General features: G+C 48.8%; 1 protein-coding gene across 1 annotated transcript in view; it reads right to left on the bottom strand.

Annotated features, from left to right (window-relative positions):
* The window catches only part of MYL3 (myosin light chain 3), an 81,852-nt gene extending 74,967 nt beyond the window's left edge, over positions 1 to 6,885 (bottom strand). Inside the window, exon 1 of the mRNA XM_083186444.1 lies at positions 6,757 to 6,885. Within this exon, the coding sequence (XP_083042570.1) occupies positions 6,757 to 6,885 (129 nt within the window). The remainder of the gene's footprint in view (positions 1 to 6,756) is intronic.
* Positions 6,886 to 13,635: the final 6,750 nt, after the last annotated feature.

The raw sequence follows: 13,635 nt of genomic DNA, 5'->3' as shown, positions 1-13,635 counted from the left end.
GCTTTGGGGCTCATCTACATCTGTATATAAGTAATTTTTTTAAAGATTAATCTCAGATGTAGCAGTACAGACCCACTCTTTAAGGTGCCACGTTCACAACCTCTTTTCACAATCTCTCCATATATGGAACTCAACATGCCCTTTGGGTGGAGCATGACACGCCCCCTCAATGGGGCACTTTGATAAATTCTACTACCAACTATAATCTCCCTGAAACTAGTTTTCAAAAATGGGCAAGTATGATCTGGTGCACGCCCAGATCTGTCTTCCTGTGGTTGTGACTGCAACCGTTCAAAACGGGCACCGCGACCTGTTCATAAATAATAGAGAGGGTCTGACACAGTGAGCTCTAAACCGATTGTTGTAGCATATTTTTGGGGTGATTCAGGATCGCACGTAGTGATACGAATTCGGTAAACTCTGACAGCGGACGACTTACACTCGTTGCGGGGAGGAAGGGCCATGGGTGGACACAGGGATGGACACAGGGGGGCTCGATGCCGAGGACGTCAGCCGCCCACGCCGTCTGTTGAGGATGACTTTTATTTGCGATGGTCAGTGGAATCGTTCGATGGCCGGTGACCATCAAAAGATTTTCCCTGCTAGTGGCTGCGTGCGAGGGGATGTGTTTGGATGTGACTCATAAACATCCGCTCGCATGTTACCGAGGGGATTCAGTGTGTGGGGGGGGGGATTCGGCTAGGTGGTGTCTCAGGCGTTTGGTAAGCAGCGATGTTTGCTGCTTACTGAGCCAACCTGAATTAGAGCCTTGGTCTTGTCTTACACTGTGTGTGAGCAGAAAGCAAGCGGATGAAAATGAATGAATACGTTATGGACGCAACAAGCCACGTTACCAGGGGTGCGGATTCGCTCACAGACAGTGGGCCTAATTCAGACCTGATTGCAGGGCATATTTTTCACCAAATGGGTAAAACTGTGCTGCACTGCAGGGGGGGGGGGGGGGGTAGATGTGCAGAGAGAGTTCAATTTGGGTGAGGTGGTTCAATCTAAATTGCAGTGTAAAAATAATTGAAATTAATCACCCGCATCCAAATCTAGGTGCTCTGCAATGTGGCACAATATAAACTGGAGGGCACTGCAGTGTGTCACTTTGTAATGTGGATGGTGCTATAATGTTACACAGGAAGAACGGGGTCAATGCAATGTGGCGCAATGTAAAATGGAGGCAGTATATTGTGGTATAATATGAACTAGGGAGCTGGAGGGCGCTCTAATTAACAGCTGCTGCTAAGAGGTGTGGCTTATTAAAAATTGGTACTGGAGCCCCTTCATTATGTTATAATGTTGCCCACAAAGTTTTGGTTACACCCCTGAAAGAAAGACTTCTCACCTCGTCCGTGCTGTATAAGAGTATGTAAGTGCTAGCACCCCTCAGGCATGGATAGTAATATCTCTTATATATTTAGCCAGATCTGTAACTCAACCCCTGTGTAGCTAACGCTCCCGCCCAGCTGGATACACAAACCCGCCCCCGTTCCACACCCTCACCCCGCCCAGCCAGGGCTACAGTACACGCCCACCATCCACCATTACTCCACAGCCACCATCCACCATTACTCCCGCACACCCACCCCTCTGCCAGCAAACCCCCCCCCCGACACCCACAACCCCCTCCCACGATTCGCAACACCCCCGCGTCCCCCCTCCCCCATTCGCGGGACCCCTGCGACCCCCCCTCCCGCAATTCACGGGACCCCAGCGACCCCCCTGCGATTCGCGGCACCCCCGCAACCCCCCCTCCCCCCATTCGTGATTCATGAATCCCTCACGCCCCCCCCTCCCGCGATTCGCGGACCCCCACAACCCCCCCTCCCGCGATTCGCGGACCCCCACAACCCCCCCTCCCGCAATTCACTGACCCCCACAACCCCCCTCCCGCAATTTGCGGACCCCCCCTTCCGGCGATTCAAGGCCTCCCACTGCCAGAAGTGTCCCCACGGTCCTCTGCACCAGCGCCACTTTTATCAATGTCTTGCCCACTGCCCACATACCACTATTATACAGCCTCCTGCTCTCATACACCCCCTTACTCCCTCCCAGTGCGAAGAGACGCTCACCCACTGCCAGGAGCTGCATACTGTCCCTCACCCTCCTCCAGTTCTAGGGATGCCCATCGACCATCAATGATTTCAAATCATGCCCGATATTGAATACTTTTGCCATCGATGTGGGAGGACCAGATGGTTTCCCTACATCAATGGCAAAGGAGAACCAATCAAGTTTCAAATTTTTTTAAGGTACCGGGACACTGAGCATAGCTCCGCCCCCAACACCCGGAAGTCCCGCCACGAGTTCTGATTGACCCACGGCCTATTCAGTCAGATATATTGGATGACCATCGATAGCTACAACAATCGATGGTTATCCAAGTAATATGTTACTACTATCAATGGCATGGTGCAAAATCGCCATCAATGCCAACCATCGATGGCGTCTGCACCAATGCCCATCCCTACTCTGCAACAGCCAAAAACCTTTACTACCCCTCATGCCCACACACCTCTATCACTGCCCTGCCTCCTGTTCTCCCGCCCCGTAACTTCCACCAGTGGGAAGCCACTCACCCTGTGTTGCCCACATGCCCCTATCATGCTTTACCATCCAGCCTCCTGCTCTCATGCACCCTAACTCCCACCCAGTAGGAGGAGACACTGACTCAGGGCCACCGTCCTGTACTCCTGTGCTGCCACTCTGGACCCTCACCCACTGGCAGAAGCTGCACAGTGTCCCCCACCCTCCTCTTTAGTCCCCCTTATGCCCTCACACCCCTATCACTACCCAGCCTCCTGTTTTCCTGTGTGTGTCATGACCTCTGCCAGTGGGGAGCCGCTGACTCAAAAACACCCTACTATACTGTTGCACACATACACCTAAACAACACGCACACCCCCCCCACACACCCACAAATGTCACTGTACCCTCCACACTATCAATGTACATCTTACTCTGTAACCCCCTTCCAAATCATATGCTCTCTATTTAACACATTTCACCTATAACTCAATGCAATACAGGCATCTTTCATACAATTCTAACCATATTTCTCACAATACAAAGGTTCACAAATTAAGGGGGCGCAGACCCTTACGACAGTGTGAAGAGCGCCCGTAGGGCGCGATTAATCACCTAGTATATATATAAACGGTAGATTTGGCGGGCGGCACTCGGCTGAAATAACGTCTCAGGAAAGCAGAATTACGGTCAACGTTTCGAAGCCTTTATTTCATAGCCTCGTCATCAGGACATGTTGTGTCCTGATGACGAGGCTATGAAATAAAGGCTTCGAAACGTTGACCGCATTTCTGCTTTCCTGAGAAGTTATTTCAGCCGAGTGCCGCCCGCCAGAACTACCGTTATATTGGGACTCCGTGCCAGGAGATCCAGGGAAGGCATCGGGCAAGCTACCACTGATGAGGAGTGCTACCCCGCATCTGTGTATATATATATATATATATATATATATATATATATATATACTCCGGTATCTGCTGTCCTAATGCCTGGTGACTTATTCCTGGAGAGGCTCTTTACAGCTATCGCCGGTCCAGACCGCAGTGCTCGGGAAGTGCTCCATGACATATATTTAGATTACACTTATTATACTTAACACTCCTAAGAGAGCTTATCCCGTCTTATCACTTCCCCTTCCCACATATCTGATACTTTCTGCCAATGCCTCCAGCAGCGCAACCTGCGACAGTCGCTCTGTTCTGTGTCCTTGTTATACTGAAGCACCAGCAGCAGTAAGGGAAAGGGATTGTAGATTCTATGCCGTTATGTCAACATTAAGCAGGTTGACATTCAGAATCTTGCCATGATCATGAAGTCAAAAGTGAAAATGTCATCATTTGGGGTGGGCATAATGTCAACATTATCATAATGTTGGTATTGTAAAAGTCGACAGCACTTATGTTGACAGTCCATGTTAGTTTTACGGATAAGGATTAGGCTATTATTATATTAGGCTATGGTTAGTGTAAGGCTGTGGTTAGTGTAAGGCTGTGGTCAGGGTTAGGTTGTGGATAGGATTAGACTGTGATCAGGGTTAGGCTGTGGGTAGGGTCAGGCTGAGGTTAGTGTAAGGCTGTGGTTAGTGTAAGGCTGTGGTTAGTGTAAGGCTGTGGTTAGTGTAAGGCTGTGGTTAGTGTAAGGCTGTGGTTAGTTTAAGGCTGTGGTTAATGTAAGGCTGTAGTTAGTGTAAGGCTGTGGTTAGTGTAAAGGAGCCCATACACGCTCCGTTTTAAAGCTCCGTTCTGTACTTTTAAAGTACACATCGTATCGGATCGCATCCCTAGTGCATGCAGTGTGCATGCACTGCGATCCGATACGATGTGTACCTAGTACAAAAAGTATGTGCAGCACATACTTTTTGTACCGTACTATGTGATGCGCGGGAACGCGCATCGCATAGTACGGAACGGAGCCGGCGAAAACGGAGCGTGTATGGGCTCCTTAAGGCTGTGGTTAGTGTAAGGCTGTGGTTAGTGTAAGGCTGTGGTTAGGTTTAGGCTGTGGTCAAGGTTAGGTTGTGAATAGGGTTAGGCTGTGGGTAGGGTCAGGCTGAGGTTATTGTTGGGCTGTGGGTAGGGTCAGGGTGTGTATCTAATTCCCTGGTACATACAATCAGAAGCAAACACAGGTGCACACCTCCTAACTCTCCCACTGTCTCACCCATAGGCCGGCAGTATCCCTCTATTGGAGGGGCAGTTTGGAACCTCCCTGGCAGTGTTACACATACAGTACTTACCTACATTTTCCTGCTCCTCTCTGGGAAAAGACAGTGGGCGAGATTCACCAATAATCCCCGGTGCACATCGCCAGCATTCGCATAGTTAATAATCGCATATGCAGTAACATATGTGATTATTAACGCAAAAGCGATGCCCGGCAATGTGCACCGGGTCCCGTCCCCCCCCCCCCCTGCAAAAACCCTTACACAGCTGTAAGGGCTCCGGTTCCTCCTCCCTGCACTCAGAAGTGGTGCAGGCAGTAGGAAATCACTGGTCCGGGCAGAAAAGCAGGAGGCTGCCCGGAGAAAGGGGAGGGGGGTGCAGCGCTAATCGGCGGGGGGCGCGCGGGGTGGTGGGGGACGCGAAGGGAAGCCCATAGGCTTCCATGGGGTTACGCCATATAGAACTGGCGTAACCCCCCGCAGCGAAGCCCCAGCAATGGGGCTTTGCTGCATATGAAAATGAGGTAAATACCCCGAAAACGTGGTTTTTACGGCATTTTTAGCTTGTTGAATCTCACCCATTATATGACTCAGCTGCTGAGGGGGATGCAAGAGTCTGGCTAGGATGGGGGGCTCAGAGAGAGACCTGATTTTCTGGAGCCTTTCGTCCAAACCAGGAGAGTAGGCAAATATGCGCTTACACCATCACACTGCTTCCAGCTCTTCATTAGTACAGGCTCCGATCAAAGCCCAACCCCAAGATCTTTTTGGTACGTTTATGTGAATATATTCATATTGCTAATGTGTGTGTAACATATTTATCACATCTGTGTTTAAAAAAAGGTTATAAACACTGTATATCCCTAATTCATGTTTCCAAACTTTCAGCCGCCACCACCACTGGTAAGTAATAGTAATGGGGGGGGGGCGGGTGCCGGTGCGCGCGAGGGGGGTTGCCGCTGGGGGCCAGGGCTGAAGGTCAGTCCCGGGCCCCAACATTACTAGTGACGGCCCTGGCTGGATTTAGCGGACAGTTTATTTGTTTTGTCAGATGTATCACAGATCAGAGAACACTGGGGCTGGGGGGTGAACACTGGGGCTGGGGGGTGAGCACTGGGGCTGGGGGGTGAACACTGGGGCTGGGGGGTGAACACTGGGGCTGGGGGGTGAGCACTGGGGCTGGGGGGTGAGCACTGGGGCTGGGGGGTGAGCGCACGTTCTTTTGTGTAGTGGGTATTGTAAGTTTCAAGAACCAACAGTGCACAACTGAGTATGGGTCATAAAGTTGACACCATGAAGGTCGACATACAGTACAGTAGGTCGACCATTAACACTCCCTCCACACCCTAGTGCATGGTAGGGTATGACATACCGCATGTCGGCACTGGTTAACTCAAAAAAACCTGAAAAATTAATTTCGACCTTTTGACCTTCCCATTGTCGACCTAATGCTTGTGTTGCGCAGCTGCATGCAGCTCTGCATATCAGCCAGTACGCGCATGTCTACTGTGCATAATACAGCACTGGAGCAGTTACACCCAAATAGCTTTCAAAGCTGGTACGTACCTAGAATTGCGATTTAAATAGCTCTTCCGATAAGATCTGTCCTTCCGGGATTAGGACCCAGGCAGAGTATGGAGGAGATGCTCAGAGTGATGCAACCCAGGGACTGCTGGCGCGGGATCTGATTGGATCCCTTTCAGGGTAAAATGCAAAAAGGAGCCCACAGTGTTCTATTAGATTATAACAAATAAGGATGGCATTACCCACGGACTCCAGAATGTATCGCATCACATTACAGAGCGTGGAACAAATAGAAATGCGGCCAAATCTCAGAAAACAGGATTTTCATTGTTTCGGGCACATTTTCATCTGCAGAGCATCGCGCCCATTACCTATTATATTGTTTCATGCCATTTTAAATTCTTAGAACCATTTTTGAAAGCAGGAAGGAATCAGTGAAAACATTTCAGTAACAAAATAAATCCAGAATCTAAATGCAACAAACCTTGTATCATTTTGTAACTTGAAATGGGATATGTATCAAAGATTACAAGACTTACAGTGATTGAGGATAGATCAAGGCCAGGTTCCTTGGGGGCCTCGGGCTGTGGTGGTGGCGCTGGTGGCGGCGGTGCGGCCTCTTCCTTCTTAGGTTCTACTTTCTTTGGTTCTGGCTTCTTGGGTGGCATGCTGGGGGGTGTCAGATCTCGGGCACGGTGTGGAAGGAAGGTGGCAAGGGAGCAAACTGATGGGATCAATCTGGCTAAAAAGGACTTTATGTGCTCAGCCCTTAAATGCCACCAATCCATCCCTCCCCCCTCCCCCTGTGTAAGTGCCCAGACAGCTCATGACAATGGAGGGACAGGAGTGACAACTATATAAGGACAAAACATGCACCGGGCTATTTTGGAGCAGGTGCACATAGCATTGTTATACAATAGCCCAGAGAAGGAGGCTCGTTGCACCTTATCCCATGTTCTGGGCTTACATATATCCTATTATCCATTCCCATGCAGTGTTCTCCATCCTTTATTACTGTGCATTATATTATTCTGTGCCCGATCGTGGTGGGAACCCCTGCTCGCTGCCATAAATCTCACTCACTCTGCGGCACCAAATAAACCCTTTTACTGGACAATGATGAAAGCCGTTGAAAAAACGTCAGTGCTTCGCGAGGGCCTCCCGATGAAACGGACATGTTGTGTTAATTAAACGCAAAATAAATTGAACACAATTACATTAGAAACATTTCATACTCATAAAACATATTTTCCAACTACTTATTTTTTAATTGGCTGCAGATTAAAAAATGGACAATAATGAGGTCAGCAGTCAATAAATAGACACCATAAGGTCAACATGCATGGTCAAAAGGTCAAAAGGTATGCTTAACATGGAAATGGCCGATGTAAAAATGGTCGACACATTTTTTTGGAAGTAGCTCAATACCTGTTCCCAGAACCCCCTAGGCAAGGCTCCCGATTTTTCTTCCCCCCGGACCCAACCACCCACTTTACGAGTAAAGCAATTCTTACTGTATTGCGTCATTCTACGTAACGGTAATGTTGGCATTACATGTATATAGTGTGTGTGTATTGGGGGGGGGGTGACTATAGGGATGTTTTCTGCCACCCCCCTCCCCCATACTTCACCTCTATGAAGTAAAGTACTGCCACTGACCATTAGAGGCCACTCAACGGACAAAATTAATCCTTTGTGCTAAAAGATGTAATACCAGAAACTGAAAGCAATCTTTGAAGGGACACTGATCTGTTTCAAACTTGGATATGGAGAGAGGGAGCTGTGAAAACAGAGATTGGAGGTAGAAGCAGATAGGTGGGGTAGAGAGTGTGTGGGCTAAAGCTATCACAGCTCAAATTGAAAGTTGAAACTGTCACAGCTCAAAGTGAAAGTACATTGCAGAAGCTGTCATCTTGACGGGTTTTTAACTTGTGTAAAACATAAAAGTAATTTTGGAGAATGTAACCATCAATTCAACAGGAACTAGTGACATCACTGTAGGCTGTGATGTCATTGATAGTGAATTAATGGTCTCAGTCTGAATACACCTCCACTGTAAGTAGGGGGCCACTCACGGTCCACGGTAAGAGCCGTCTAGTTGCGTTACAATGACAGTCACAATTGCGCTTCTATATTTATCTTCCCTTGAGAGCTGAAAAGAAATACAATTAATCGCTCGGCATTTAGAAATGTCAGATTAAAGGGCAGAGACGTTCTCAGCCTTCCTGAAGTTCTGATGCTTTATTTAAAGCAAGATAAAAATATAAGTGCAATGAATTAAAGATGAATTATGTCCGTGATTTATGATGCTAATATTTGTATTCATATTTCTGTGTCCTGGCAATGAATTCTGCTGATAAAACACCTTGGTGCAAAACATTCACGGATTATTTAAAACCAAAGGAGTCTTGGTTTACGAAACAGGATGATGGGATTTGCATAGAGGAGAGGAACTGGGTGAGGAGAGGAGTTTGGGGACAGGAAGGTGCACAGAAGAGGCGGCTAGTTTAATGAAGCAAGGCAGAGTAGGGATGGCCATCGTTTCCTTTGCCATCGATGGCAAAAGTGCAACTGGCCATTGATAATGTATAACTATGCCATGGATGACCTCAATGTTTTTACATCCATTGGCCTGTGGGCCAATCAAAATACAGGGGCGGGGCTTCATAGGTGTCAGGGGCGGACCTATGCTCCATGTCCCGGCCCCTTGGGGAAAAAGCAAAAAGAAACTATTCATTTAAGCTTGACATCGATGGTGGGAAACCGCCTGGTTTTCCGCCATCGATGGCAAAACTATTCAACATCGGCCATAAACCATCGATGATTTCTAATCATTGATGGTTGATGGCCATCGCTAGGGCACAGAAGACATTAACTTTTTTTTAAATTAGGGAATGCAGTAGTAGGAAAGGAATGCATTGGTAGGGGCTCATGATTAAGGGGTGTGGCTAGCCTCTATAGGGGGTGTGACCAGCCATCATGGGTGACCTTTGCCAACCATTAGAGGGGACATGTAAAGAAAGTGGCCCCTTTATAAAGGAAGGGGGCAGTGGTCAAGACCACCCACTTTGATTGACAGCAGGGCTACTTTTGGAATAGTTTCCATTGAAACACACCAAACATCCAATCCATAATACACCAAATTACTGACCACCAGGGATTTCCCCTGTGCACTGGTGCCAGTTCAGCCTACTCCTTTGCGGCTGTAAGTTACATTCAGGGCCGCTGCAAGGTATTGCAGCATGGTTTTACCCATTAGAGACAAAAATGTGCTTTGTCATCCAGTCTGAATTAGGCCCATAGGAGGAACTGTAACATCAAACTGCTTATTTTATTTCCCTTAGTTGCAGGAAAGTTAACGTAAATTGAACATGCGGTCTGCTTTTTTGTTCTGTCTTTAGGAATAAAACGTGCTGCAGCCATGATTGGTCATCTGAAGATCCTTCTCTGCACTCCCCCATTCTCGTCTCCCTCCCTCTCCTTTCCCATAAAGCGAACAACTGATAAGAAAGTAAAGTACCTCTCCATGCGGTGGGGAAGGGGAGGGGTGCCGATAGTGGTGTGGAGAATATTTAGCACACTCTTATCTGAAAAGGTCAACAAGTACTGTACATTGGCGGTGTAACTGCTGTCCGTGCGCTGTCAGTGGTCATACGGAAAGCTGCCATGTATATATTTATTATCATATATAGTTTGTAACATGTGCAGAGAGAGTTAGATTTGAGTGGAGTGTGTTCAAACTGAACTGAAATCTAAATGACAGTATAAGAATAAAGAAGCCAGTATTTATCCCTACAGTTGTGCCACTTATACACATAATGCCCATGATATACTGCCCCTTATACACATCTCTGCCACTTCAGCGACTTCATATACACTGTGTCCATGCAGCCGCCTTGTCTTCAATATCCACACACATACCTCCCAACTTTATGATGTGCTGTAGCGGGACGCCCAAAATTGGGGTGTGTGTTTCCTAAGAATCATGTCATTCCGCGATGTCACGCCCCCGTTTTGCCGCTGCGGGGGCATGGCAAAAGACTCTGTGAGCTTCTGGCGCCTCTGCCTACGTGAATAGAGGCTGTCGCATGTGCACAATATCTATTCACCTCTGCTCAGCTGAGTGACAGTGGGGACTCCCAACGCCCCCCCCCCCCCACCCCCCCCCTCCCCCCACTGCGGGGGAAAGGGGAGGTGGTTATGTTTCCAATGAGTATCAAATATGATTGTGTTTCACGCAGACCTTCTTATTTCTATACATCTGCAAATCTGATTTACATGATTTGAAACATAGGAATATAAGTAAATAAATATATCCTAACTGTGTAGTATTCTCTGCATATTAGCGCCTGGGCTACAGAAGCTCGGTCTGTATTCCAGGAACGAGCAGCTCGCCTGGCGGCCGTTCATTAGCGATTCCCATGTGCGAAGCTCAGACAGATTCTATCATCCAGAGTATAAACACTTTCTATTTGCAGGGCTCATATGATTGAACTGACATTCTCCTTTAATTGACATCACAGAGCTGTACAACAACTACATGACCCCGGTGCTTAGCAGCACTTTGGGAAATGAAAGATAAAAGAGATTAGGTTACATTGCTGTTGTAGCAGAAGTAATAGGAGGCACAGGAAGGTTCCTTACCCTCCCTCCCAAAGCTGTGCATCCAAACTCAGGCTAAACACATGCAAATAAGTATACAGTCACTACAGTTAAGTTACATTCAAAAAGTGAAAACTTTCACTTCATTGGTGACCATGTCGACACATGAGAATGAATATGAAAACATTCTTAAAATGAAAAATAAATCTTCAAAAACTCATGTCAAACTTTTTCATCGTCGACCATAGCCGTGTCAGTGTTTTGCATGCACCATTTGATCCTCGGGTTGCTCTGAATCGCGGCGGCTGGGGGGGTTGTGGGGGGTGTCCGCGGGAGAGGGGGTGCCATGAATTGCGGGAGGGGGGGGGCGCGGGGGTGGGAGCTGCGAATAGCGGGAGGGGGGTCACGGGGCTGGGGGGTTTGCCGCGAATCACGGGCGGGGGGGGGTCAGGGGGGGGGTGCCGGGAATCGCGGGAGGGTCGCGCGGGGTGCAGGGGGGATGGGAGCGGGGGGGTTGCAGTGAATCTCGGAAGGGGGGGACGCAGAGGCGGGCTGTCGCGAATCGCGGGAGGAGGGGGGTCGTGGGGTGCCCCGAATCGCCGGAGGAGGGGCTGGGGTTGCCGCAAATCGTGGGGGGAGGGTGCCGCGAATTGCGGTAGGGGGGTTCGCGGGGGCGGGGGAGCGTGCAAATCGTGGGAGGGGGGGCGGGGGGAGGTTTTTGCCGCAAATCGCGGGGGGGCGGGGGTCACGGGGGGGTGCCGCAAATTGCGGGAGGGGGGGTAGCGGGGGGTGCCGTGAATCGTGGAGGGGGGTCGCGGGGGGGTGTGTCGCGAATCGCGGGGGGGGGTCGCGGGGGGTGGTGATGTGAATCACGGGAGGGGGTTCGCGGGGGGGGGTGCCGCGAATCACGGGAGGGGGGGCGGTGGGGGGCGCTCACCTGGTGTGTCTGGTGAGTAGCTGTGTCTTTGCTGTGTCATGTAACATGGGGAGGCAGAGGGTGTCTGGCACTGTGGTCTCACTGGGCTGGTTCTCTGTCATGTGAGTCAGTCATGTGAGTCAGAGGCTCCACCCACTTTGAGTGACAGATGTAGCCAAATATATAAGAGATATACAGAGTATAAGTAAGATCACAAGCGAATATGTTTGTGCATAATACAGTATGTAAAAGTGTCAGTCCCCTGCAAATGTGTGTTCATGTCTTTTCTCTCCCCCCCCCCCCCTCCTCTCCTGCAGCACACATCAACCCCACCATGTGCTTTTTCCTGTATTGTGTACCTCTGCAGATTGCACACCCTGCCAGCGCTGACCTATGCAGTGCACCAAGCTGGTTGCCTCAGATGGTATCTCTGCGGGCAGGATGTGGGTCACGTGGATGTTGCTGTGCAGGGTTTATCATACTACTACAGAAGTATTTGCTTTCCAATATATGCATTGGGTCCTTGTATGGCTCGTCTCCTACAGTGTAACCTTCGTAGTGCGCCCACCATGGCTGCCTCATCTGGTGCACTTGTGAATGGGATGAAAAATACATGGACCTGAGTATACATTGAAATCATCCATTTTGGGTAGTTTCTTTTAGGGGTAATCTATTTCACCCTGGGTAATCCTACGCAGAGCGCCTAAAATGGCTGCCGCACTTGGTACCTTGTCAGGGTGGAGTACACAACCCATGGAAGTTATTATCCAAAATGCTGCACCACTCCTGCATTATGCTTACTGTGTGCTCAGGGGCTTTTGTCTGTGACATGTCTGTTACTGTACCTCCAACATCCTCTGTATTATGTGCATTGTTTTTTTAATGTCTGTAAGCGCCTTGAGTCCCTGCTGGAGAAAGTGCGCTATATAAATTTTACTTACTTACTTACTTACTATTTAAAGGAAAACAATTTTCAGGACTTTGAACATCTTTTCTCAGACCCCTGCCTCCAGGTACATTGCCGCCTCACTGGTAGTCACGGCTTCCTTATCTTCCTCAGGCTGGTCTTGTACTAGATTGGGGAAATCATGAAACCGTAGGAGTAGATTGATGACTTCTACCAACTTAAATAGATAAATCAGTGGAGCAGACCTCATTCACCCAAATGTTCTAAAGGAATAATGTGCATCCATTCGCCATTGACCTTCATACAGATGTGTCCTCATTCTGCTAGAGATTGTGTTGCTGTACAATGCGTGGCGTAAATTAGACACCTCGGATAGGGATAGTCTCATGTTTTCACATCATGTGGCGCCCAAGGGGAATTTATTTGGGCTTGCCCATGAAACATTGCTGGGTGTTCCGCCGCTACAGTCCCCTGCCTGCCCCCTTCCCTCCCCTCACAGAGCAAATACCTTGGCCAGTGTGATATCGCCAAAGGCGTTCGAACAAAGGGATTCCACACATGCAAATTTGCACATGTGCGTGCTCAGACCTGCACCATTGGCCGGGAGGGGGACGAATATGAGTGGCATCACTCATTATAATCCCTATTGTACTGTATATAGGGCTTTAGTCCCATTTATAGATAGATAAAAGCAGCTACTGCATGTGTTAGGAGTGTTAGATAAGAGCAGCTACTGCAGGTGTTAGGAGAGTTAGATCGATAGGAGCAGCTACTGCATGTGCTAGGATAGTTAGATAGATATGAGCAGCAGCTACTGCATGTGTTAGGAGAGTTAGATAGACAGGAGCAGCTACTGCATGTGCTAGGATAGTTAGATAGATGCGAGCAGCTACTGCATGTGTTAGGAGAGTTAGATCGATAGGAGCAGCTACTGCATGTGTTAGGAGTGTTAGATAGATAAAAGCAGCTGCTGCATGTGTTAGGAGTGTTATA

This window comes from Crinia signifera, chromosome 5 (genome assembly GCF_055691185.1).
Source record: "Crinia signifera chromosome 5, ASM5569118v1, whole genome shotgun sequence".
NCBI classification, from domain to species: domain Eukaryota; kingdom Metazoa; phylum Chordata; class Amphibia; order Anura; family Myobatrachidae; genus Crinia; species Crinia signifera.
Note: the sequence above shows the minus strand (reverse complement) of the source record. Positions and strands in the feature narration are given on the sequence as shown.